The following is a 26,852-nucleotide window of genomic DNA, read 5'->3' on the forward strand; positions in this document are numbered from 1 at the left end:
AAATCATTAAGCTGCTTTACTTTACAATTTTAGGGAAGGGACTACAGTGGAATTTTGCAGAGCTAAGAAAATTGTTTACATTGCTCTGATAAGAAGCAATTTAATATGAACATCTATAAACATCCATTTCATATTTGCCATAGTTTGTTGTTAATTTTTTCATATGAAAGTTTTGTGTTTTTGCTTTAAGTCTTGAATATGTATTCATTAAGACTCATTTAAGCACTAGAGCACTGCTAAAATTCCCTGTTTTAAAATATCCAAGTTTCTGATTACATAACAAGACCTCAAATATTTGGCACCTATACAACTGTCACCTTTCAACAAGTGGAATTCTAGGCAGAAGTTAAAAAGAGCTATTGAGAAAAGCCAAAGACACTGAGTTCAGAGAAATTTCCTGGTTGGGCAGGTCTCTGTAAAAGCAAAGTGTTCTGGGATTGATTGGAAAGAAAAGCATGCAGCTAAGCACACTCCGTCCTGTAGGGTCACAGGGCAAATGAACATCGAAGCTGAGCTGAAGAGGAGTAGGAGAGCAGTGATGAGCAGGCAAGAGAAAGGACAGCAGGAGGAAGAAAAAATATCAACAGTAAAGGAGGGGAAGGAGGGTTAAGGCATGATTGGTATAAGGTAGACCAGTATGAAGAACAGGAAAGGAAACATCAAGAAGGGAAAGAAGAAAGCAGAAGGACAATGGTGTGAAAAAGAGGAAATAAAAATATGAAAGATCCAAACCAAGGAAAAATGGAATCTTATCCAGAATATCCTATTACGTTATAATACCTGAAAGTTAAGAATTAACTCTATTTAATCTTTATTAGTCCACATTGGCAAATAGCAGCACTTATTTATTTATTTTTTAAAAATTATTTCTTTATTTATTTTTGGCTGTGTTGGGTCTTCGTTTCTGTGCGAGGGCTTTCTCTAGTTGTGGCAAGTGGGGGCCACTCTTCATCGCGGTGCGCGGGCCTCTCACTATCGCGGCCTCTCTTGTTGCGGAGCACAGGCTCCAGACACGCAGTCTCAGTAGTTGTGGCTCACGGGCCTAGTTGCTCCGCGGCATGTGGGATCTTCCCAGACCAGGGCTCGAACCCGTGTCCCCTGTATTAGCAGGCAGATTCTCAACCACTGCGCCACCAGGGAAGCCCCCAGCACTTATTTTGATAAGATAAAAACTCAAATTGCTTACTCAATTGCAAGAAACTGTCTCACATGGATTATCCCATTGGGAAGCTGACTTTTCATTAATGAGTTGACAGATGTCTTGAAGAGCTTTTCTTTTTTTCCAGGGGAAGTGGGGTGGGAAAATCTTTCCTGCAGTTTGACAGCAGAAATGTGTGAAGAAGTTAGAGCAGTCAAGCCACTCAGTCCCTCCTGTTGCTTTTAGCTTAAATAGCTTCTCTGGCAGGAGCTGAGGTTTATGTTTGCCTTCTACTCCTTCAAACTGAATTTTGGCAGCAGGCTGTCAAGGCCAGGACCAAGGGGCTGTTTGTTTGTGCCAGGTGCATTTGCTTCCTCCAGAAGCTGCACCAGGGAGCGTGCAGCCACGGAGAGTGGAGACTAGGTGGTCTGGCCCTACTTGCTGGGTTTGCATGTGGGAGATGGCCAGCTGGCTCTGAGCAGGCCTGCCCTCGGCCCCTCCTTCCAAGGGAACAGGAACAAGGACGGCTGGTGGGCTGGCCCACTTTTCTTCTCCCCGGGGGCCCTGCTGGGCTGCGTGGCAGTCACACATGGAGGCCCCCTCCAGGGCACAGAGCTGGTAGCAGCGGAGTCCCAACTGCTGGAAATTGCCCGGGTCTAAAAGTTCCTGGGCACACCCCACCGTGGGATGATCAGCTTCTTCCGTGCAAAGATTATCCATGGTGGGGGTGAAAGCAGCCTACAATCCTGACCTGCTTTCTCCAGTCCATGAATATAGCTTCCAGTAATGAATGAACCTGAATGGCATCTTTGTCACAAGAAAAGGCCCGAGTCTACCAGATTCCTGACTCCATGCTCCTTCCTGATTTTTCCTTTTTGTTACATTAACATGGTTACTTTATGGTATGTGCTCAATTTCCTCAAAAGAATTTATAAGCTCATACTATTTTAATAGACCTGGATTCTGTTGAGTGCCTTTACATCCCCAATAGGCTACAAAAGCAGCAAGGGATCTTCATTCTCAAAGAATGAAGATCACTGGAAATAGTAACTATGTGGGTAAATATATACAGTTTTTTCTTACTGTTTAAATCTTTCAAAAAGATATCTGACTGTGTAACCCAAAATAATAACATATCCTTGCATTTAAAGCATAGATAAAAGTAAAATATATCCCACCATAAAGGTTAGAGGGGAGAAATGTAATATAGTAAGGTTCTCCTACTTATGAAGTGGTATAATGTCATTTGAAATTAGACTTTAAAAGTTAAAAGTATATAAAAGTATATACTATAAACCCTAAAAGGAGCACTCAAATGGCAAAACAAAGAGTTGTAGCTAATAAGCCAACAAAGGAGATAAAATGGAATCATGAAAAATATTCAGTTAATCCAAAAGAAGGCAGAGAAGGAGGGAAAAAAGAACAAAGATCAGAAAGGAAAAATTGAGAGCAAGTACCAAGATGATGGACTTTAACCTAACCATATCAATAATCACATTAAATAATCACAGTAATTACTTTAGTGGAAAAGCAGCTTGTCTGATTAGATAAGAAAGCAAGATCCGACTACATACTGCCTGCAAGAAACACACTTAAAAGATAAAGATACAAATAAATTAGAAGTGAAAGGATAGAAGAGATCTTCTGTGCTAACATTAGTCAAAAGAAAACTGGAGTGACTATATATTAATATCAGTCAAATAGATTTCAGGACAAAGACAATTACCAGGGATAAAGAAGGTCATTTCATGATAAAGGGATCATTCATCAAGAGGACATAGCAATCTTAAACGGTTAAGCAACTAATAAGAGAGTTTTAAAATACATGAAGTAAAAACTCATAGAACTGCAAGGAGAAATAGACATAGCCACAATTATGAAATTTCAACACTTCTCTCTCAATAATTGATACAACAAGTAGACAGAAAATCAGCAAGGATATAGTAGAGTTGAACAGCACTGTCAACCAGTGTGATCCAGTTGACATTTGTGGAACACTCCACTCAATAACAGCAGAATATACAATCTTTTCAAGTGCATACATAACATTTACCAAGATAAACTATATTCTGGGCCAGAAAACAAGTCTCCCTAAATTTAAAAGGATTCAGGTGATACAAATTATGTTCTCTGACCACAGTGGAATTAAATTTAGAAACCAATAATAGAATAGTGTCTTAAAATTTCCAGATGTTTGGGAACTATGTAACTCACTTAGGAATAACAGATGGGTCAAAGAAGAAATCAAAAGGAAAATTAGAAAGTATTTTGAACAGAATGATAATGGAAATAGAGTATGTCAGAATTTGTGGAATGTCACTGAAGCAGCATGTAAGGGGGAATTTTTTAGCATTAAATGCCTATATTGGAAAAGAAGAATGGTCTCAAATTAATGACATCAGTGTCTACTTGAAAAACTAGAAAGAGTAAGTTAATCCAAAATAAACAGAAGAAAGGAAAATTTTTTAAAGATCAAAGCAGAGATCAGTAAAATAGAGAATAGAAAACCAATAGAGAAAAATCAATGAACCCAAAAGCTGGTTCTTTGAGGTGGTCAATTAAATTGATGTCTTAGCAGCCTGATAAAGAAGAAAGAGAGAGAAGACACAAATTATCAATATCAAGAATGAGAGAGGCGACATAACCACAGATTCTATTACTGTTGAGAATAATAAAGTAATATTCTGAACAACTTTATTCCTATAAATTCAACAACTTAGATGAAATGACAAATTCCTTAAAAGATACAAACTACCAAAACTTACTCAAGAAGAAATGATTCATTTAAATAGCCCTATATCTAGTAAAGAAATTGAACTTATATTAAGAATCTTCCCACAAAGAAGACTCTGGGCCCAAATAGATTCCTCAGTGAATTCTACAAAAAATTTAGGAAATAATACAAATGCTACACAACTCTTCCAAAAAGTTAAAGAGGATGGAGTACATTCCAATTCATTGTGAAGAAGCCAGCATTACCCCGATACCAAAACCAGACAAAGACAACACAAAAAAGAAGATTATAGGCCAATGTCTCTGATGAACAGAGATGCAAAAATCCTCAACAAAATATTAGCAAACCAAATTCAGCAATATGTCAAAAAGATCATACAACTGTGATCAAGTGGAATTTATTCCAGGGATTTGAGGATGGTTCAACATCCACAAACCAATCAATGTGATACACACCACATTAATAAAATGAAGGATAAAAACCATATGTTCATCTCAGTAGATACAGAAAAAGCATTTGATAACATTCAACACCCATTTATGATAAAAGCTCTCAATAAAGTGGGTGTAGAAGGAACGTATATCAACATAATAAAGGCCATATGTGACAAAACACACAGCTAATATCATACTCATTAATGAAAAGTTAAAAGCTATCTCTAAAATCGGGAACAAGACAAGGATACCCCTTTTCACCACTCTTATTCAACATAGTATTGAAATCCTAGATAGAGCAATTAGGCAAGAAAAAGAAATAAAAGGCATCCAAAACGGAAAGGAAGAAGTTAAACAGTCACTATTTGCAAATGACATGATTTTATATACAGAAAACCCTAAAGACTCCACCAAAAACCTATTAAAAATAATAGAATCCAGTTGGAAATGGATTTGTTATCGTGGTTTGCTAAGCACTGCAGTATCCACAACATCCGGATAAAAGGGTAGGGAACCAGGAAGAGGGAGAGCACTGAAGGGAAATCGCTCCCTGGACCCAGAAGAGCTAGAGGCTGAGGACCTATTGAGGGACCACCACCTTCCTCCCATGATAGTGTGGCCTTGGTGTTGCTGGGGGTTGAGAACCAGGAAAGCCTGATGTTTATAAATATCTGCAGAAACAGACAGGGAATCTTCTGGAATTGTGATGAAAGCCCAAGCAGGAAAGGCCTGGGATGTAAAAGAATTGAGTTTTTCTGGCCCAGAAGGCATCACCAGTTGTGCATTCACGGGACCCCAGGGGACCAAAGGAAGCTGTTGGCAGAGCTGCTGTCTATGTTCTTGGGCTCCTGCTGCATGGACACCTCATGAATGTATTCAGAGCTAATTAAATCAGGAATTTAAGGCAACCATGTATGTGTGTTAAGGGCTCCTTTCTCATTCCTCCATCCCCGATCTGTTGCCCACCTAAATACAGCCTCCTCCTACTCATTTATACTAAAATGATCAAATGTCAGTCCCTGCCTTGAAGAGATCTCAAGCCTATTAGTCAGTTGAAACTTTCTCTGCAAGTCATTCACTCATTAATTGAGCAAATACTTATTGTGTGCCTACCATGTGTGCTTATTACTTACTAGCCTACTAGTGTAGGCTAGTAAGTAATAAGGCTACTTATTACAGGCTAGTAGCCTACACTAGTAGGCTACTAGCCTTACTAGCCTACTAGTGTAGGCTAGTCCCTGGGAAAACAGCAATGAACAAAATGGGCAAAATTTCCTTCCCTCCTAGAGCTTACATTCTACTGGGCTAGGGAGGTCATAAACAAACAAATGAATATATTAATTTTCCAGTGATGTAGGGAAAGAAAGAAGCAAAGTAAGAGGTAGAAAAAGTCATGAGAGAGGCTTCCCTGGCGGTTCAGTGACTAAGACTCCGTACTTCCACTGTAGGGGGGCGCAGGTTCGATCCCTGGTTCGGGAACTAAGATCCCACATGCCGTGGGGCACGGCCAAAAAAAAAAAAAAAAAAAAAGAAAAAGAAAAAGTGATGGAAATAAGGTGTATTTTATTTCAGTGGTCAGGGAACGCTTCGCTGATAAGATGACATGTGAACAGAGAAATGAAGAAGTGAGGGGCCTAGCAAGGCAGTTAACTGGGGGAAGAGCCCTGCAGGCAGAGGAAACAAGTCCAAAGGCCCTGAGACCATCATGCATGGCTGTGGTACCCAGTGAGCCAGGAGGAGAGTGATGAGAAGCAAGGCTGGAGGAGTGTCAGGGTCATGGTGGGGCTTTGGCTTTTACCAAAGTGAGTAAGATGGGAATCCCTGGAGGGTTTTGAGCAGAGAGCACCATGATCCGATTTTCACTTTCGAAGGATCCCTTTGGTTGCTATGTTCGAATAGGCTTAGGTGGCCAAGGGCAGAGACAGGGAGAATTGTTAGGGGTATATTACAGACTCAGACCACAGTGGGAGTAGAGATTACCAGTGGCCACATTCTAGACATACTTTGAAGATGGAGACTACAGAATTTACTTACAGACAGTTTAGATATGAGAAAAAGAAAGGAGTCAAGGATAACGCCAAGGTTTCTGGCCGGAGCGACTGGGGAGATGGAGTTGCCATTACAGAAACGAAGACTTTGGGAAGAGCAGGCTTGGGGGAAATCAAGATTTGTATTTCAGTCAAGGTTAAGATGTTCTAAAAACATCCAAATGATGATGTCAAGTAGGCAGTTGGGTAAATGATGCCATTTGTGTTGTGAAAAATGGAAATGGTGGTGGGATCCTTTTTTGATTATATTATACATTATATTGTGGTTTTAATTAACTCACTTTCCTTGAATAGCAAGAAATGTCTGAGGCATAACAGATAGTAAATCTAAAAATGACGTAGGATCAGCTGTGGTCTGTGGTGTGGTGTGCAGGATGATAGTTTGTGTGCCACATTCAGGTCAAAGTGAGGACGGTGCACACCTTCTGCCATCTACAATGGGAGTGAATGGCTGGAGTCTGTGCCCACCCATCTCCCACCGCCCCCCCACAGTGCCAGGAGGTATGTCAGACCCTCTGTACAACAGTGACAGGCTTGGAAGATATGTTTAGTATGTATTAGCAGTTCTTACCCTTTTTATCATGATTTGTATGGTGGAGTAAGCTCACTTGACACTTTTGTAATGGAGTGCTTGAGTGTAAGATTAGCACCCCAGAGATCCTCAGGATGAGAGCCATCCAGACTCCCTAGTTTGGCAGGTTGTTAGCAAGGCAGTTGTGTAGGGAGGGGCCGGGGGTAGAAGGAGGCTGTAGCCTGAATGATTTGTGAGTTGGGAAAGGAAAAAGTCCAGGTTTCTTCGTAGCATCACTGATTCTACAGGAAACTTCAATCGGCTCTCCTCTGAAATTAAATTTCTCTCTTCTGAGCAATAGTGTTTCTTCTAAGACAACAGTTATTGATGCATCAGACCTAATATTGGGATTTAAAGGTGCTCATAAGCCTTAAAATGAAATGGCAGCCAATAAAATTTCTCAAATTGACTCCTTTTCTTGTAATTTTTAAAACAGATTTCAGTGAATTCAGCCCTTTTGTTGAAATTACGGAGATAAATGGCTTATACACAAAAATGGCTGCCTGTCAACTGAAAATCAAACGGGCATGTATCCCATATGATTTATGCTGGGTGAAAAGCACTCGACATCCACGTGAGCTGTTGTGTGGTTTGTGTTCTTTTATTATTTCTGCCAACAGATGCGTTTTCTAAGTCTTCTTGAAAGGGGTGCTGTGTTCTCCATGAATAATAACAATGCCTGCCATTTATCTAGTGCTTGTGTGCCAGGCATCGTGCTGAGCACTACACCAGCCTCAGCTCACTTGTTCCCACTTTGAGGTTTGGTGTGATGACGTTTTTCTTTTCTTTTTGTCTCAACATCATCTTCTCGTTTACAAAAACTCTGTCACAACTCTTTTGTGATTCTGGCCTCTCTGAAATCGTTTGTGTCTAACGGGGATTACTAGCTCCATTTTACAGATGCATACACTAAACCTCAGGGAAGCTGAGTTCTTTGCTCCAGTTCACACAGCCTGTAGAAGGCAAAGGAGACTCACACCTGGACCCCAGCCTGTGCTCCTTCTGGTGCATCACACGAGACCGAGACCCATTCCTCACAGGGAAGGAAGCAGACATTTTTACATTCGAATCCTTTGTGCATGAAGGTTCTTGGGCCAGGCGTAGCGAGCAGGGTTGGCTAGATAAATGGACACAGCCCAGACACTGCTTGAGCTGCCTTTCACTCCCGCTGCTGAAGGTAACATATGCTTGTCCAGGAGCAGATAAATCGCCCTCAGTAAAATTGGTTACAGAGATGAGTTTGATTTCTAAGTGGTATTGCCCTCGAAAGGATTTAAGGAAAAAGAGAATAATGACTGGAAGATAAAGACAATTATCAATTCTCTCCCTTCATTAAGATGGTATCACGGGCAGAATGATGATAAGAAAAGCGAAGCAGCTCAGCTTAGGAGCAACGTGACATAGACTAGAACATAACTCCCTCCTGATTGTAAGCCTCCTTCTCCACACCTTTTTGGGGGACAAAATCAATAGTACCCCCACCCAGCCAGCCACCTGCAACCCTGAATCTGCCCAGGTAGTGAATGGTATCAGTTTAGCATTCTGTAGACTTTTCCTTTGCTTATGCAACATATGGAGACATAGCAAGAGGTTTGGGGTTTTTTGGTTTGGGGTTTTTTTTCCCCCACAAAAATGTGGTCATACTATATGTATTTTATTCTGCAGGTAGCTTTTTTCGCTTATATTATGGTCACTTTTCTAAGACATTTCTAATAGCTGTATAATATTACACAGGGATCTCATAAATTCAACCATTGCTCTGTTGACAGGCATACAGGTTGTTTCCATTCTGGAAACACTGGCAAAAACATCCTTGAACATGTTTCTTTACATTTTAGTTTCTTCTTTTCTCCTCTCTCATGAATCATGAAGAATCTTGATATTAAAGCCCATTTCCTCCTTACCTTGTTGGCCTGGCATCTGGCATCTTAACGGGAGGTGTGGTCCTTATGGTTGTTATTTCATGCTGATAATTCCAGGCCTCTTGACCTCACCTACCGTATTGATTAACCAGAGTTCCTCCTTCCTGCTGTCAGCCTGTGTGTTTCTTCTTTTCTCCTCTCTCATGAATCATGAAGAATCTTGATATTAAAGCCCATTTCCTCCTTACCTTGTTGGCCTGGCATCTGGCATCTAATGGGAGGTGTGATCCTTATGGTTGTTATTTCATGCTGATAATTCCGGGCCTCTTGACCTCACCTACCGTATTGATTAACCAGAGTTCCTCCTTCCTGCTGTCAGCCTGTGTTTAAAGTTTGAGTGCATGGAACACTTTGCATGTTACGTCTGCAGAAGGACCAGTTTTATCATGTGGGACAGCCATGTGAAGAAACTGTTGGATTTTGCTGTGTGCTTTAAAAATTTTTGCTGTTGTTGTTGTTGTTTTTACACCTGTCTCAAAACTAGATATGATCTGAGCAAAGGGCTTTCCAAAATGTGAGTTCAAAGGGAGAGGCAAAGACTGCACAAACCATGATCCTTTAAATACTGCTTGTACCTGAAGTCTCTGGTACAGGTTAGGCGGCACAAAACTGGTGATGAACTGCTGGTGCAGAGGTGCATAATTAATACTAATAAACTTTGTTATTCTCTTAACTGCCTGTTGAGAGGAGGGAAGAGCAGGTGCGTGCAGCAAAGCCTCCCCTAAATGGAAAAGGACCTTCAAAAAGATGTCAGCCTCAGCACATGTTGTCACACTAATTTTCCAGCTCCTCTGGTTCCAGCCAGACTGTGTTAAAGAGAAACCCACGCCTGTCTCATCCCCCACAGAGCGGGAGAGAAGGGCTGGGGAACCGAGCCTCAGCTGTAGAGAAAAGGCTTGCTGTCAGGTATGTCAGGAGAGGGCCCAAACCTGCATCTGGAGGGATGATAAGGGTGAAGAGCAGGAGCTTTTCACACTCTGCCCACTAAGATCCAGTTTCTTCCTTTTGTTCCAGAGCCTGGAGCTATTTATAACTTCCACTAAGCTTCTTGGGGGCTCCAGAGCCCATAAGACATAGTCTTTCTGAGAATGTTGTATTATAAGGAACTGTCCTTTATACAAAATACAGAGGGGAGAATTTCAGAATTTTGAACTTAAACCATTTGCTGGAAAATGACCTACACCATGGCCTCGTGGAGGTGGAAACTCACATGTCTGAGCCAGATGCTATACCAGGTACTTTCACATATGGTATGTCATTTATTCCTTGGGACAGCCTTAATAGGAAAGAGTTATATCCCCATTTTACCCACATGGAACCTGAGGCTTAGGGAGGCTGTGACCTTCCCCAAGTGACACACTTCTAAGTGACAAAGGTGAGATATAAATCCAGATCTGAGGGTCTCTTCAGCTTATGCCCCTTCCCTTACCACAGTTTCCACCTTGGAAAGTACCCTTACTGAAGCCCCTTGCCCTTTCCTGGGATGGCCATCCCTGATTCCAAGAGGATTGAAATCAGGAACATTCTCTTTGCTGTGAGTTCTCCACATTTACCTGTCTGCAAGGCCGGAGCTAGCTACTTCTCCCTCCTTGTGGCTGTTTTAATTGTCCATTCTCACCTAGTTCTCCTGTCATCCTCATGGTGTTACCATTCCCACTTCACAGATGAGGAAACTGAGTCTCAGCAAGGGATGGAAAGCTGCCCCAGGTCTCACAGCTGCAGAGTAGCACAGTCAGGATTTGAACCCAGGCCCAGAGCACTCTTGCTCCCTTAGGCACATACAATATTGGGTGTGTTCATGGACTTGCACTTATTTTTTAAAAAAATATTTAAATATTTATTTATTTGCTTGTTTTGGCTGCGCTGGGTCTTAGTTGCGGCACGTGGGCTCCTTAGTTGTGGCATGCAGGCTCCTTAGTTGCGGCATGCAGACTCTTAGTTGTGGCATGTGGTCTATTTAGTTGCATCATGCAGACCCTTAGTTGCAGCATGCATGCGGGATCTAGCTCCCCCGACCAGGGATCGAACCCGGGCCCCCTGCATTGGAGCGGGGAGTCTTATCCACTAGACCACAAGGGAAGTCCCTGGACTTGCATTTCAATTTGGTCTGTGGATAGTGTCCCATGTTAGGGAATTAAATGTTTTTTTTTTTTTATGTTCCCTTCAAAATGACTGGATTGTTCTTTTTCAAGGTTGACTTGGAGAGAAAATTTTTGAAATGCTTCCCTTTGATTTTGACTTCTTTTCTTTTTAATTTTAGTGCTCCGGCATTAAGCCCTGAGGGTGCAGTTAAGGGCCAGTAGATTAGATTAATCTTTATGTCCAAGGGCTCAGAATCCTTTAGGGAATATTCAACTGGGGGCTGCTCAATCCCCAGTGAGTCCTCCTACTGCCTCCCACACCCCACCTCAGCCCTCAGCCCAGGCCACTTTCTCCTAGTCAGTGAATGATCAAAGTTCTCTTCCTGCAGCATGAGAGAGGCTGCCCCCTTCAGGTCAGAGGGAGCACCTGGGGAAATTTCTGCCTCTGTCCTTCAAAAGCCATCCTTAGTTCCAAAACAGATTCATGTGACTGATGGGGCTTAGAGATGATCCAGTTATATCAGCAAGATCCTTAATAGTTACAAGTGACAGAAACCTAACTCAAGCTGACTGAAGAAAAGACAATGTATTGACTCACGTAACTGAAAAGGCCAGGAGTAGACGATGGCTTCTGTCAGAGCTGGATCCAGGTCCCTAAATGATGCCAGCAGGAACCTCTCTCTCCAACTCTTGGCTCTGTTTTCTGTTCTCCTAACTTCATTTTAGGGAACAGTCTGTATGGTGGCCCCAGGCAGATCAGACTTCTATCCTCCCACATTCATTTACAGCAGAAAAGAGCTTCCCTCTCTCCCAGCTGTCTCAGCCAAGATTTACTCTGATTTACAGGTGCCCATCCCTGAACCATCCACGGGGGCTGTGGAGCTGCGATGCTCTGGCTGAGCCAGGCTCTCTTGCCCACCCTCAAGGCAAGGAAAGGACCTCTGCCAAACCCTGTGAAATTGAGGGCTGGGAGATTCCCCAAGGAGAATCAGGATGCACTTATCAAAAGAAGGAGAAGGACTACAGAGCAGGCACACCAGACTTGCCCTTTGTCCAGCTCCCTTATTGACATAAGGGGAACCCGGGGTCCGGCAAGAAGATGGGACTTGGAATGTTGCATGGCAGAGCAGAAACCAGAAGCCAGGATTTCAGACTCCTACCTAGTTCCCTCAGTTTTTGTTTTTTTATCTATTCATTCTTCTTTTTGCTTGTATAATTAATAGTACATTACCCCTATAAAAATATTTATGTATATGGTACAGATGGGTTTCAATCCAGGCTCCAGCTCTTACCAGCTGTTTGACCTAAGGCAAGTTATTTGACCTCTCTGCCTTGTTTGCTCCTCATTGTAATGGGAGTAACGATAGTCCCTACCTCATAAGAGCATTGTGACAATTAAATGACTTAATGCATAGAAAGTGCTTATTATGCCCAACATAATAGAAATCCTTAACAGATATATTCTGTTATAATCATTGTCATCTTCCAGCTTATTTTTTTTTTAATTTATTTGTTTATTTTTGGCTGTGTTGGGTCTTTGTTTCTGTGCGAGGGCTTTCTCCAGTTGCGGCGAGCAGGGGCCACTCTTCATCGCGGTGTGCGGGCCTCTCACTGTCACGGCCTCTCCCATTGCGGGGCACAGGCGCCAGACGCGCAGGCTCAGTAGTTGTGGCTCACGGGCTTAGTTGCTCCGCGGCATGTGGGATCTTCCCAGACCAGGGCTTGAACCCGTGTTCCCTGCATTGGCAGGCAGATTCTTAACCACTGCGCCACCAGGGAAGCCCTTCCAGCTTATTTTTTTAACTGCTATCAGTACTCTGTAGTTCGAATTTTTCATCATTTATTTAATCTTTCCCCACTGATGAACATTCACTTTGTTTCTGCTCTTTTCACCATTTCAAAGTGTGTCAAGAAGCACCCCTGACCATCCTCTTGGTCTTCACGCTGTGAACATCTAACTCAACTTTATCCTGTTGAGGTTGGGACCTCATCAGACTGTGAACCAGATAACAAGGGAAGTGCTTGGGCAAGTGGTGGGATGTTTTGCACTCAACTCATAGTCCTAAGGTTTGAAATACCACAGTTGCCTCTTCCTTGATGGTGTCTCCTGGGGCCAGAAATACTGAGCCAGGGGGGCACCAAGATTTATGTCATGAGATGGAAATGTCATGGTGTCCCTGCCTTGACCTTCTGTGAGGGCATTGCTCTGCCTGTTCCTGCCCCCGCAGGGCCCCTTCTAAGTGTCTCTGGAGCCCACTCTGTATCTGGGGGCCCATGGAGACTGGGAAGCCATCAAGTCAGTGTGTCATGTGCCGTGTTGTAGAAATCAAATATTTGTTCAGAGAAGAGCTTGGAGGAAGACATACCCTAAATGTTTCACGGAGATCAGCCCCCGGTGTCAGGATGTTGAAGTTATTAGCAGTTGTCTTTTAGCCTTTCTGTGTTTTCCAGCCTTTCATAGTGAGCAATTACCAGCTTAGAGAAAAGGGAGAGTGCTCTATAAACCGTCAGGCACGATGAACTGGGGAAGGAGGAGGTTATTATTGTCTGGTCGTAGCCAAACCCAGCCTCTTTGCATTGGGAGCAGTGCCCCAGGTCCTCTGTCCCGGAGACCACACTCTGAAGGCATCAGGCAAAGGGATGCTTTGTGTTTATCACACATACAAGGACTGAGCATACTCTACTGTCCAGTGTTGAGATCTTAAGACACAACATGCAGATAGGTCTTAAAGGTGACAGCTAAGATGGGGGTGTCACTGGGGTGGGTGGTGGCCTTCTCTCTTCCTCCCTGCCACCCCCAGGCCTCCTCTCCTGTGATCTGAGGCCTAATAAGAGGAGGAGAAATGGGGCTTTTCACACGGTCTCCCAACAGGGAGGTGGCCTGTGGGCGAGTCTGTGGAACCAAGTTTCCTGCTGGATACTGGAGAGATTCATTTCAGCATGGCACACAATTTTTTATTTGAACCAGTAGACTAAGCTGGGACCAAACTAATGACTAGTGCCTGTGGCAAAAGTCGAAGTGCCATTTTGTGTTTATTTAGTAAATGAGTGGATGGTTAGAGGAGGGAGAAAAAGAGTAGACCCTCCTCGTCTCCCCAGAAGCACATGATCAAGGCTGAGCCTTTTATTTAAGTTCTGAATAATTTTTAAATCCAGGATTGGGTTAATCTAGAAGTGAATTTAGTCTGTTGTCACATCGTCTGCTTCCCTTAGTACATGATGGTATTTGTGTATCTAGCGGCAGGCTGTGGGCCTCAGCTCTGGTGTTCAAGAGAGCCAGCGCTCTCTGCGCTGTAATAGCGCTGTTGTGTTTCACCCCATGGACTCCAGGCAATTTATTGCAGCTAACCCCCCCTCCAACCCTGCTGCAACGAGTGAGCCTCCTGCGAAATTGGATGGAAGGCAGGAACTCTTGTAGAAAACTAGATAGCACCTGTCTTTCTTGGCCACAGAGGACGCAGCCAAATTAAGGGAAAGGGATTTTTGAGAAGAGGTGCTTTCGTTCATTTGTGAAGGTCGACATAATGAAGTTGGAAAAGGCTCCCCAGAAGACTGGCTGAAAAATGATCAAAGGGGTTAGAGAGGTGGGGGAAGGGGTGGAGGAGGACTCGGAGGTGGGGCCTGGATAAAGGCAGCCCAGCCAGATGCAGGAGCAAGAGGGGACATGAAAGAAGGGGAAAGAGAGAGACTGACCTGTCCATCAAAACTGGACTGCCAGAATTAGGGGCACCCTGTCCATGCAGCTGTAACTGGGCTTACAGCCAGACACCATGGGTTCATTCCTGCCCTGTCCCACCCCCCAGCTTCCCTTGGTGCCTCTAGCAGAGGTAGAATTTAAAGCTAAGGAGACCGTGGACCCTGACCTGTTTTTTTCCTCCCAGCATTTCTTTCTGAAAATCGTCAAACATTCAGAAAACTTGAATGAATTGCACACAGAACACTCATCGAGATTCCCACCATCAAGATTCTGCAATTAACATTCCTCTAATGATTTTATCACATATATTATATATTTTTAAAATTTAATTTTATATATTATTTTTGGCTGTATTGGGTGTTCGTTGCTGTGTGTGGGCTTTCTCTAGTTGTGGCGAGCAGGGGCTACTCTTAGTTGCGTTGCGCGGGCTTCTCATTTGGTGGCTTTTCTTGTTGCGGAGCACAGGCTCTAGGCGCACGGGCTTCAGTAGTTCTGGCACGTGGGCTCAGTAGTTGTAGCACACAGGCTTAGTTGCTCTGCGCATGTGGGATCTTCTCAGACCAGGGCTTGAACCTGTCTCCCTTGCATTGGCAGGCGGATTCTTAACCACTGCATCACCAGGGAAGTCCCAAGGTGGGCAATTTTGTTATTCCCTCTTGGCCTGCCTGGTCCTCAGCTCCCCTTTTCTGGGCCCTGGGAAAATCCCTCATATCTCTGCTGAAATATACCCCAAAGATGAAAAGAAATGAAGAACAAAAGGAATCTTAAATTTTCTGTAATCATATTGTTAGAAATAATATTAGTATTGCTTTTCTGAAACTGTTATATGTTATAGGAAAAAAACAAGCAACTGTTAATGTTAAGAACCTAGATTTTTAGCAAAAGAGTTAGAATATGTAAAACCAGACAAAAACCTAACAAGAAGAGAAAACTACAGACTAATATCCCTTATGAATATAGATGCAAAAATCCTCAGCAAAATACTAGCAAAACAAATTCGGCAACATATAAGGAGGATTATACACCATGACCAAATAGGATTTATCCCAGGAATGCAAGGTTGGTTCAATATATGAAAATCAATCAATGTAATACATTATATTAATAGGATAAAGAACAAAATCCATACGATTATATCAGTAGATGCAGAAAAAGCATTTGACAAGATCCAACACTTCTTCAAGATAAAAACATTCAACAAACTAGAATAAAAGGGAGTTCCCTCAACCTGATAAAGAGCATTGATGAAAAACGCACATTAACATTATATTTAATGGTGAAAGATTGAAAGCTTTCCTTTCTAAGGTCAGGAGCAAAACAAGGATGTCTGCTCTTGCCACTTCTATTCAACATTGTACTGGAGTTTCTAGACAGTTAGACAAGAAGAAGAAATAAACGGCATCTAGATTCAAAAGAAAGAAGTAAAACTATCTCTGTTTGCAGATGACACTGTCTTGTGTATAGAAAATCCTAAGGAATCCACACCAAAAAAATATTGTTAGAACTAATAAGTTCAGCAAGGTTGCAAGACACAGGCTCAATATAAGAAATCTATTATATCTCTGTACACCAGCAAGGAACAATATGAAAATGAAATACATATTTACTAGTCATTTCTCCAAGGAAGATATACAAATAGCCTATAAGCACATGAAAATAAGCTCAACATCATTCATCATTAGGAATATGCAAACCAAGCTGTAATGAGATACCACTTCACACCCACTAGAATGGCTATAATCAAAAATATGGACAATAACAAGAGTTGGTGAGCATGTGGAGATATTGGAACCCTCATACATAGTTGGTGGGAATGTAAAATGGTGCTGTCACTTTGGAAGCAGTTGGCAGTTCCTTAAAAAGTTAAACATGGAGTTACTTTATGGCCCAGCAATTCTACTCCTTGATATATACCCAAGAGAATTGAAAACATATGTCTACCTCAAAACGTGTACATGAATGTTCACAGCAGCATTATTCATAATAGCCAAAAGGTAGAAACAACCCAAATGTCCATCAGTTGATGAATGAATAAATAAAATGTGTTGTATTTGTACAGTGGAATATTATTCAGCCATGAAAAAGAATGAGGTACTGATGCATGCTACAACATGAATGAACCTTGAAAATATTATGCTTAAGTGAAAGAACCCAGACACAAAGGCCACATGTTATATGATTCCATTTGTATAAAATGTCTAGGATAGGAAGATCCATGGGAACAGAAAACAAATTAGTGATTTCCAGGGACTGGGGGCAGTGGATAATGGGTAGGGACTGGGGGCAGTGGATAATGGGTAGTGACTGCTAATAGATATGAAGTTTCTTTTGGGGGGTGATGAAATGTTCTGGAATTAGATAGTGGTGATGGTTGTACAACCTTGTGGATATATTAAAAATTACTGAGTTATACACTTTAAAAGGGTGAATTTTATGTTGAATTTTACGGTATGTGAATTATATCTCAATAAAAAAGAGATACAATATAAAATTAAAGTTTACTAAAACTCTGTAATTTTGTTTATGAAATTGTATATATATATGAAATTTTAGCATAAACTCATATCTATTAAAATATATTTGTAGTGCTGACCACCATAAAGGCGTAGAAGCCATAACCAACATAATAGTAATGAATGCACTTAGTGCCCATATTGCAGCATGTAAATGGTTATATTGATAATATTAAAGAGCCAGGGTTCCTTGGCAGAATGGTTGATTCCAGGTTAGAGCAGGAAACATACACGTTGAGCCTGGAGAATCTTTTTATACCTTTTGTCAGAAAACAAAGAAGCTGTCTGTACTCTGTGACCATGTGCAAAGGACTAGGAGCCAACTTGAGAAGACCGCCTTGGGCTAAAAATAGGCTTATTTGGGAACCAAGAAGAATAATACTAGCGTTGAATGGAAACATATTAATTATGTTAAAATTTATGAGTTCATAATGAAAACAAATAATTGGCCATCTTTGGAGGATGCTAGGGAACCAAGTCCTTCTGAAAATCAGTAAATTAAGAATCAAGAACTTAGCCTATCTTTCCTGTACTTCAGTGTAGCCAAATAGTTGACATGGTAAAGTTTTTCTCCATGGAAGTATTCCAGCTAGTAAAGAAAGAATGATAGAATTAGAAATCACCATTTTTCAAACCCCTGATGAAATAAAGGATTTAGATGCAAATCATCTTTGGCCACCAACATCACAAAAGGAAAGACAACTGGACGTTATGTGTTTCCTAAGGAATGCTCACACCAGCACCTATGAAGAGGCTGCCAGAATATCTCATCGAATTAGGTCAAGCCTCTAGATCTAACTACCAGTTTACAGGAGGCAAAGTGGGGCAGACAGAGGAACATGTTGAGAGACACCACATCAACGCAGGAAGCAAAATGCAGACTGTGGGAAATACTATAGAGCAAATGACCCAGTTTCTTAAACAAATGATAAGGGGAAAAGAGACCTAGGAGATGCATCAGCTAAAAGCAGTAATGTGGGCCTTGTCTTGATCCAGATTTAAACAAACCAGCTGTAATAAGACACAAAAACATCAGGGAAGTTTGAACACCAACTAAGTATTTGCTGATATTAAGTAACTATGTTAATTCTCTGGGGTATTACCATGATACTAAAGGCCCACAGGAACAGGGCCTTCTGCCCCCAAGCTTACCATGGGGCTGGTGGAGAGCAAAGGAGAAAATGTGCCCCCTGCACACAGAACCCAGGGAGGGAGAGAAGAGGGGCCAAGCCAGTGAAGCCTAGTTTATTCTTCCAGGTTTAAGGACACATGGTTTCTCCTCCATAGAGAGGAATGTGCAAGGGATGGGGAGAGAGACAAGAGTGTTACCGAAGGGCTATCTTCTACATGGAATCACGAGGATGGACAACCATGTTCCTATCACAATTGAGGCATAAACAAGTTAGTGCATGTAAAGCACCAAACCCCAGTGCTGCTCCATCACTGTTGGGGGTTGTTGTTCTGTAACTGCTCGTGTATAAAGCTGGGCGGGGGGGTCGTGTGTGTGTGTGTGTGTGTGTGTGTGTGTGTGTATATCCCTGTGCACTCTGTGTGCAGGGATTAGAGGCAGGACTTTGGGATGCCAAGTAGAAGAAAGTTGTGAAGTGACCGTGGCATCCCCAGCTTTCACTCATTCCCTGAAGCCTGGAGAGGAAGTAGGAATTGCAGTTAGCTGAACCACATGCGTGAGTTCTCCTGGCAACATGAGAGCTGAACCTGTCCTCTCCCTGTCCCCCCGTGTCTCCCTCTAGCTGCAACAGCAAACGCTACCTGGAGACTCTCCCCAACACCAGCATCATCATCCCCTTCCACAACGAGGGCTGGTCCTCCCTCCTCCGCACCGTTCACAGCGTGCTGAACCGCTCGCCCCCGGAGCTGATCGCCGAGATTGTCCTGGTGGACGACTTCAGTGACCGAGGTAGGGCCCATTTCACCCAGCTTCCCACCCTCCACACTCCGTTCAGTGACTTGCCAAAGGGGTGGTAGGTTTTCCCATCTTCAGCAGCACCAGCATGTGGGCCACCATGTACTGATGCTTGAGGCCATGAACCTGGCACTGAACACAAGTTATCTTACTTAGTCCTCACAACCACCCATGAAATAGGTTCTGTTTTTATCCCATTTGTATCAATGTAGAAGTGCATTAAACTGCAAATAATAGAGAACTTTAAATAATAGCTCAAACAAGTAAGGGGTTTATTCATTTATTCATTCATTTGATAATGAGATCCAGGATTGGTACAGCTGCTTGAGTCTATCATTGGAGAACCAGACTTCTCTCTTCCCACTTCCTCATCCTCATGGTTACAAAATGGCTGCTGTACCTCTGGGAATTCTACCTTCCAGGCAGGAAGAAGGAGGAAGGGCAAAGAGAACAAAGCCTCTTCCTTTGAAGACTTTGCCTTCTTATTCGGGAAAGTCTCCCCAGAGACTTTTGGCCAGAACTCTGACATATGGGCACCCATATCTGCAAGGGTGGCTGGGAACGTGAGTGTTCTGATTTTTGGCCTCTTTAGTAGAAACAGGAAAAGAAGTGGATTAGAGAAGGTATCAGGACAGCCCACCTACAGTATCTGCCACACCACTTTACAGATGCAGAAACTGAGGCTCAGAGAGGTTAAGTGACTTGCCCTTGGTCACACAGCTCTTAGATGGTGATGTGGTGACCAAGCCACATCTGTCTGACCCCACGCGCATGATCTTAACCACGCACATGATCTTAACCACTAGACCACACTGCAGAGCCTCTTCGCTATGAGCCTTACCCATGGGTTTAAGAGACACAGAGGTGGAGCCACAAATGAAATCTAAGAAGAATTTGCCCTCCAGCCAATGTTCTTGAGCTTATTCTTTGCATCAGAGCTTTCACCACTTGCAGCAAAATCAAGAGAAGCCCTTTCCTCTCTCATTTTCTTGTAGAGGCACTAATAAGTAGTGAAGAGAAGGAATCTAAGTACACTCCAGAATAATCAAAGCTGAGCTGCTTGCCGCCCCGTTTTAGTACTACACCCCACTTACGTGGCGGGGTGGGGGTGTGTGTACACACATATACATACACACACATTTTGAACTCAGTTCCTACCATCTCTAATTCTCCCTGTAACTCTTTTTTTTTTATTATTTATTTTATTTATTTATTTTTGGCTGCATTGGGTCTTTGTTGCTGCTTGCGGGCTTTCTTTAGTTGCAGTGAGCGGGGGCTACTCTTCGTTGCAGTGCGCGGGCTTCTCATTGCAGTGGCTTCTCTTGTTATGGAGCATGGGCTCTGGGTGCCCGGGCTTCAGTAACCGTGGCTCACAGGCTCTAGAGCACAGGCTCGGTAGTTGTGGCGCATGGGCTTAGTTGCTCCGCGGCATGTGGGATCTTCCTGGACCAGGGCTCGAAGCTGTGTCCCCTGCATTGGCAGGCGAATTCTTAACCACTGCGCCACCAGGGAAGCCCTCTCCCCTAACTCTTGACATACACTCATTGTCATGGGACCCTTTACTTTTCCTTCTTTGCTCTTATCACATCAGAATTAAAATATAAATAAGTGTAACATGTGAGCATCATGTGTGTAAACATTGGCCTGTTGTGTGTTTCCTCTACCAGATTCCACATTCTGAGAGCTGGGACCACCCCATCAGTCTTGTTCACTACATATCCTCAACTCCTTAGGCATATAGTAGGTGCTTAATATGTGTTTGACAACTAAATGATCAGAGCTCGTTTCCTCAGTTCCCTTAGCACTTCCGCCATGGTTACAATAGCATCCATTATATGAAATTTATTTGTGTCCCTGAAGCAAGGTCTGTGAAGTCACCTGTGGGTGTGTCTCCTTGTGTCTGTAGCACCATTCTTTAGCAATAGTTACCTCTTTGATCCTGGTCCTGTCACTTATTAGCTCTGTGACCTTGACCCAGTCACTTAATCTCTCTGTGCTTCAGTTAGGGCTCGAAGCTGTGTCCCCTGCATTGGCAGGCGAATTCTTAACCACTGCGCCACCAGGGAAGCCCTCTCCCCTAACTCTTGACATACACTCATTGTCATGGGACCCTTTACTTTTCCTTCTTTGCTCTTATCACATCAGAATTAAAATATAAATAAGTGTAACATGTGAGCATCATGTGTGTAAACATTGGCCTGTTGTGTGTTTCCTCTACCAGATTCCACATTCTGAGAGCTGGGACCACCCCATCAGTCTTGTTCACTACATATCCTCAACTCCTTAGGCATATAGTAGGTGCTTAATATGTGTTTGACAACTAAATGATCAGAGCTCGTTTCCTCAGTTCCCTTAGCACTTCCGCCATGGTTACAATAGCATCCATTATATGAAATTTATTTGTGTCCCTGAAGCAAGGTCTGTGAAGTCACCTGTGGGTGTGTCTCCTTGTGTCTGTAGCACCATTCTTTAGCAATAGTTACCTCTTTGATCCTGGTCCTGTCACTTATTAGCTCTGTGACCTTGACCCAGTCACTTAATCTCTCTGTGCTTCAGTTCCCTCATCTGTAAAAGGGAATCTACCTCTTAGGTAGCTATGACTATTAAGTGGGTTAATACATGTCAAGTGGTTAGGACAGTACATGGCACAAAGTGAACATTAGAAATAAACATTTAAGCTTGGTATTATCATTATTACTGTTAACATTATTTATGGCTAGTTTGTTGGAGGGGGTGTCAGGGATAAATGTACAGACATGGAGGTATGGTCTCCCCCTTTCCGTGGGTGAAAGGGCTTTGCAAATTGTAAAGCACTAAAAAAATGTGCTATTGTCCCACCTTCCACCTAAATTGTCTCCCCATCCATTCACCATTTCGGGGGCCATTTCTATGTGCCAGGCCCATACATTATCTCATTTATTCTTGACGACAGCCTCTGAGGGAGGCCCTGGGCTCTCTGCGTCTCCGATGAGGAGCTGGGGTCAGGTGACTTGCCCAGACTCACAGCCAGTGAGCAGAACACGCAGACCCGTGGACTCAGAGCCCCAGACCCATGCTCTACCTCTGCCTTTCCTGCCTTTCATCCTTTACCCCTCCTCCTCTCCCAACCTCATCCTTCCCCCAGTTTGGGCCTGCCACCCCCAGGCCACGGGCTCTCAGCCAGGTGGTGAAAATGGATATAAATGAGCACATTGCTCAAGTCATTAACTGATGTCCATTTACTGTGCTGCGGCAGACACAGCCCCAGCTCCTTGGGGTGAATACCCGAGCCTTCCCTCAGGTTCTTGAGAGCCACAGCCGTGAGAGTTGCCCTCTGTGCTTTGCTCCCCTTCTTCGTGTACCAGCCACGGCAGGGCCTTCTGTTCTGGAGCACGCCAGGCTCCATCCTGCCTTGGGATCTTCTCGTGTTCTTCTCTCTGCCCGGGCACCCTCTTCCCAGCGCTTCCCACGGCTGGCTCTTCTCACTCCATCTTCACTTCGGTCCCCCACCCCTGCCGCTGTGCTCTCTTCTCCACGTGGGGTCACAGGGCTGTTTGCTGACCTGTTCATTATCAGGCTTCCTCATTAGACCATTTGTGGTTAGTTAATGTTTGTGAATTAGTGAACGAATGAATGAGGGGGGAGCAGAGAAGAAGGGAAAATATATGGCAGCTACAGCTGTATCCACACAGGGAAAACCATCACTCGCAACAGGGTCGTCTTCATTCGGCGAGATAGATGTGGCTGTGGAAGACACAGCGGTTCCTTTGGTGACCGGCGCTGGCCCACGTCTTTGGGTTTCAGGTTCAGGTCCCTGTCGCCTGTTTTCTGAAGCATGGGGCAGACCCGTAACACTTGGCAGGATCCTTCTGTGAGCATCACAAGGCATTAGTCCTCCAGAGGGAGAGTGAACCCGGCATCATCCAGATTAGAAACAGCAGTTCTACTTGTTGGGTTAGAAAAGAATTTCAAGGTCACCCAAGGCTACTGTCTTTGAACATGTGCCTCGGAGCAGTAGGGGGCCCAGGAATGCATCAGGGAGCACTGTGAGGGCTGTGAAGAGCCTCACAGGTGCAGGTGGGGTTCACATACCTCTCCTGGCATGGTCTGTATTTGGTTTCTGGAAAATTGTTCACTAAGAGGAACTCCACTGCTTAAAAATGTGTGAAAATTGCAGATGTAACAGCCTACTCATTGTACAGATGGGAAACCTGAGTCCTGGAGCAGTGGACAAGCTTAACTAAGAGCACATGGCCAGCTGGTTGCAGAGGAGAGACAAGAATCCCCACTCTACACTCCCAGTACAGCCTGTCCCCTCGTCTTAGCTGTTAATGTGACACATCTGCAGAAGCACATTACTGTTTTCTACCCCCCAGGATGCTTCTCAATACATCATTTTCCATTGTACTAAAGAGCAAACTTCTTGCTAAAGAGAGCTCATTATCAAACACGACCAATCCGGGACCATAATGGTTTATGCTCCAATATCCCAATTTCCTCAGTGTTGTACTCAGTGATGAAAATAACGTGATTCCCCCTCCCCCAATAAAAAAAAGACTAACAATCTTGAGAAAGAAAAGGTAAATTTTATACGAATGACATTCACCAAGTAACATCTGTTTCTCCAGAGAGCAAAAACATTAACCCAATGCAGTACCGTTCCCAAACCCTAATAAGATAGAGAAGAGAATGAATACTGTCCCATTTCACAGACAGGAATGAGAACTGAGGCCCTTTTTTCTCAGTGAATCCGGCATGGAACGCAGAGGAGAACTCTTACCTCATGCCCCTCAGTCCTGCACATTAGCTGTCAGATTTTGCAACCTGTGTTCTTCAGAAAAGCAATCCTTCTTCTTGTTTCAAGAAGAAATTCTCAAGGCAGCTTTGGAAGAAAAACTTAGCAGTGATTGTTTTAAAAAGGAGTTTTGAGAGAAACAACTTCAGAATTATAGAGAGGCCTGTCTCAAGTACGGCAAATATGGGCCATCGTGAAAGACGGATTCCTCTGGGCCACGTGAGCAGAGGCAGTTCTCAGAGTTGAAATTCATAGATGCTAACTACAGGCTTGATTGGCGCTGCCTGGCAGAAGGCATTTTCCTCTGAAACGAGCCTCTTCCAGGATCCTAAGGGCAACTAATTTTAATTTGGCTGAGGGTCGAGACCTCGGGTAGGAGACAAAATTGGAGCAGATGAATTCTTGAAATAAGATCCAGAGCTTTGTGCAGGCAGCACTGGGGACTAGAGTGAAGGCAAACGTTGGCCCCGGAATAATCCTGGCCCTGCTTGCAAATAGAGCACTGCGGAGTTTTCCAGGGGGCTCCAAAAGCTCTTCAAACGTGGAGGCTTGGCTTGAGGATGAGGAGGCCAAAGAGGTGTTTTTGCACTCGTGGGAGAAAGGTGAGAGTGTAGGGTGGCAGACCTGCCTCCAGATTACACTGCCCAGATAGGAGATCTTTATTAGGAAAATCAAGAGGGGTCTTTGTTCATTCGTTTCTTTCTATTCTCCTTCCCCTCCCCATTTCCAAACAATATTGGTTTTCCAAAAAAAATAGGATATGCAGACGTGGATGGGATTATTGTCTTTGGACGAACTGTGGGCCACCTGGAATGATGAGGTGCAGAAACGAAAGGCTATAATATGATCTCACTGACATCGTTTCCCCCAGCTTAGCTCCCCATCAGCAAACAAACAAAAACATACACATGGCAGGGTTCCCTGAAAGGAGGTTCTTAAGCAAGCAAGCGTTTGTGGAGCTCTCAACAGATTGTTGGCAGTGATTGGTGCTGGAGGGAGTATGGACATTGCAGGGCCCATTAGTACACATGGTAGAGGCTCTCACCATTGAGACCAAGGTCCCAGCTCTTCCTTCTATGATGGACTTACTAACTCTGACCTGCGCTGTCACACCAGGTCAGTCCTGGAGACACGTCAAGGAGATCCGTTTGCCCTGACCTGATTTGCATTGCAACGTACCACTCTCGACACGAGCCCATCGGCAGCTATTCCTCGTTTCTTGTCATCTCTCTCGAAGCCTTAGTTTGCTTCCAGGACCACCACAACTGTCAGGATGGCCATTCCCCACTTTCACTGTATTGTTTGGGTTCTCTTCACCTTGAGTGTTGTGCTGCTGATTTTGTTTTTCTCTACATTTGTCCTGATTTCATTCATATTCGTATATTCAGCAAAATTCATGAAATGACTCTGTGCCCGTCGCTGCAGCAGGTGCTGGGGCTACAACGGGAATAAAATAGACTTCTCTTCTAAGGCTCACATCCAGCAGGGCAGACAGACAAGGTAAGGGGCAATCATAAGACCACGGAGTATGTGCCCCTTGGTGGAGGTCCAGGCACTGTCGAGCCCGGAGAAATCAGGGAAGACTTCCCAGAAAAAATTGCAGCTGAACTCGATCCTAAGGATAAGCAGATACTTCTCCTTGGGGTAGGGAAGGGAGAAGAATGTTCCAGGCAGAGAACATCATGAGCACAGGCTAGGAGTCAAGACGGAAATGTGGAAAGCGCAGAGAGAGCCATCCATAACCTCATCACCTGGAGGCAATTACTGTTAACATTTAGGGTTCTCCCCTTTCCCAGTGTGTGTGTGTGTTTTTTTTTTTAATAGGCCTTATTTTTTAGAGCAGTTTCAGGTTCACAGCTAAATTAAGCTGAAAGAACAGAGAGTTCCCATCCACCCCTCCACCCCCTACACATATCCCCCCACACCCACTCCCTCATCAGTGTCCTGCACCTGCATCAGAGGGGTACATTTGTTACAATGGATGAACCTACAGCAACCCATCATTATCACCCCAAATCCATAGTTTATATTAAGGTGCACTCTTGGTGTTATATATTCTGTGGGTTTGGACAAATGTATAATGACGTGTGTCTACCATTATAGCATCATATGGAGTAGTTTACTGCCCTAAGAATCCTCTGTGCTCTGCCTATTCATCTCTCCCTCTCTCCTAACCCCTGGCACCCACTAACCTTTTTACTGTCTCCGTAGTTTTGCCTTGTCTAGAATGTCTAATAAAATTGGAATCAGACAGCATGCAGTCTTTTCAGATCAGCTTCTTTCACTTACTAATATGCATTTAATGTTCCACCATGTCTTTTTATAGCTTGTAGCTCATCTCTTTTTAGTGCCGAATACTATTCCATTGTCTGAGTGTACCACCATTTATTTATCCATTCACCTACTGAAGGGCATCCTGGTAGCTTCCAAGTTTTGGCAGTTATGAATAAAGCTGCTCTAAACATCAACGTACAGGTTTTTGTGTGGACGTAAGTCTTCAGCTCACTTAGGTAAATACCAAGGAAGGTGGCAGTTGCTGGATCATATGATAAGAGTACATTTAGTTGTGTAAGAAACTGCCAAACTGTCTTCCAAAGTGACTATGCCATTGTGCAGTCCCACCAGCAATGAATGAGAGTTCCTGTTGTGCCACATCCTTGCCAGCATTTGGTGTTGTCAGTGTTTTGGATTTTTGCCACTGAAATAGGTGTGTAGTGGTTTCTCATTGTTGTTTGGATTTGTGCTTCCCTGTGACATTTGCTATTGAGCATCTGATCTACCATCTGAACATGTTCTTTGGTTCCCAGTGTCTGTTCATTTCCATATTCTCTTTCATACCCTCCCAATCCCCCTCTAGTTGCAGGCCAACTGAACTAACTCATGTCAACAGTCTGGTGTGTATCCTTCTAGACCACTCTGCATCATAACACTAATGTGTAGAAACAAGAGCTAATACTTATTGAGCATTCATGCTCAGTGCATTTACCCATTCATCACCTCAGCACTGTTGTGGCTT

The 26,852-nt window shown here is 43.6% G+C and overlaps 1 protein-coding gene across 4 annotated transcripts in view; it reads left to right on the forward strand.

Annotated features, from left to right (window-relative positions):
* GALNT10 (polypeptide N-acetylgalactosaminyltransferase 10) overlaps window positions 1-26,852 on the forward strand; it is a 230,234-nt gene that overhangs the window by 117,285 nt on the left and 86,097 nt on the right. For all 4 annotated transcript variants that reach the window (XM_028493385.2, XM_028493384.2, XM_024118287.3 and 1 more), the window contains one exon: window positions 18,890-19,056. In XM_028493385.2, the coding sequence (XP_028349186.1) occupies window positions 18,890-19,056 (167 nt within the window). The remainder of the gene's footprint in view (window positions 1-18,889; window positions 19,057-26,852) is intronic.

Source organism: Physeter macrocephalus, chromosome 8, assembly GCF_002837175.3.
Source record: "Physeter macrocephalus isolate SW-GA chromosome 8, ASM283717v5, whole genome shotgun sequence".
NCBI classification, from domain to species: Eukaryota; Metazoa; Chordata; class Mammalia; order Artiodactyla; family Physeteridae; genus Physeter; species Physeter macrocephalus.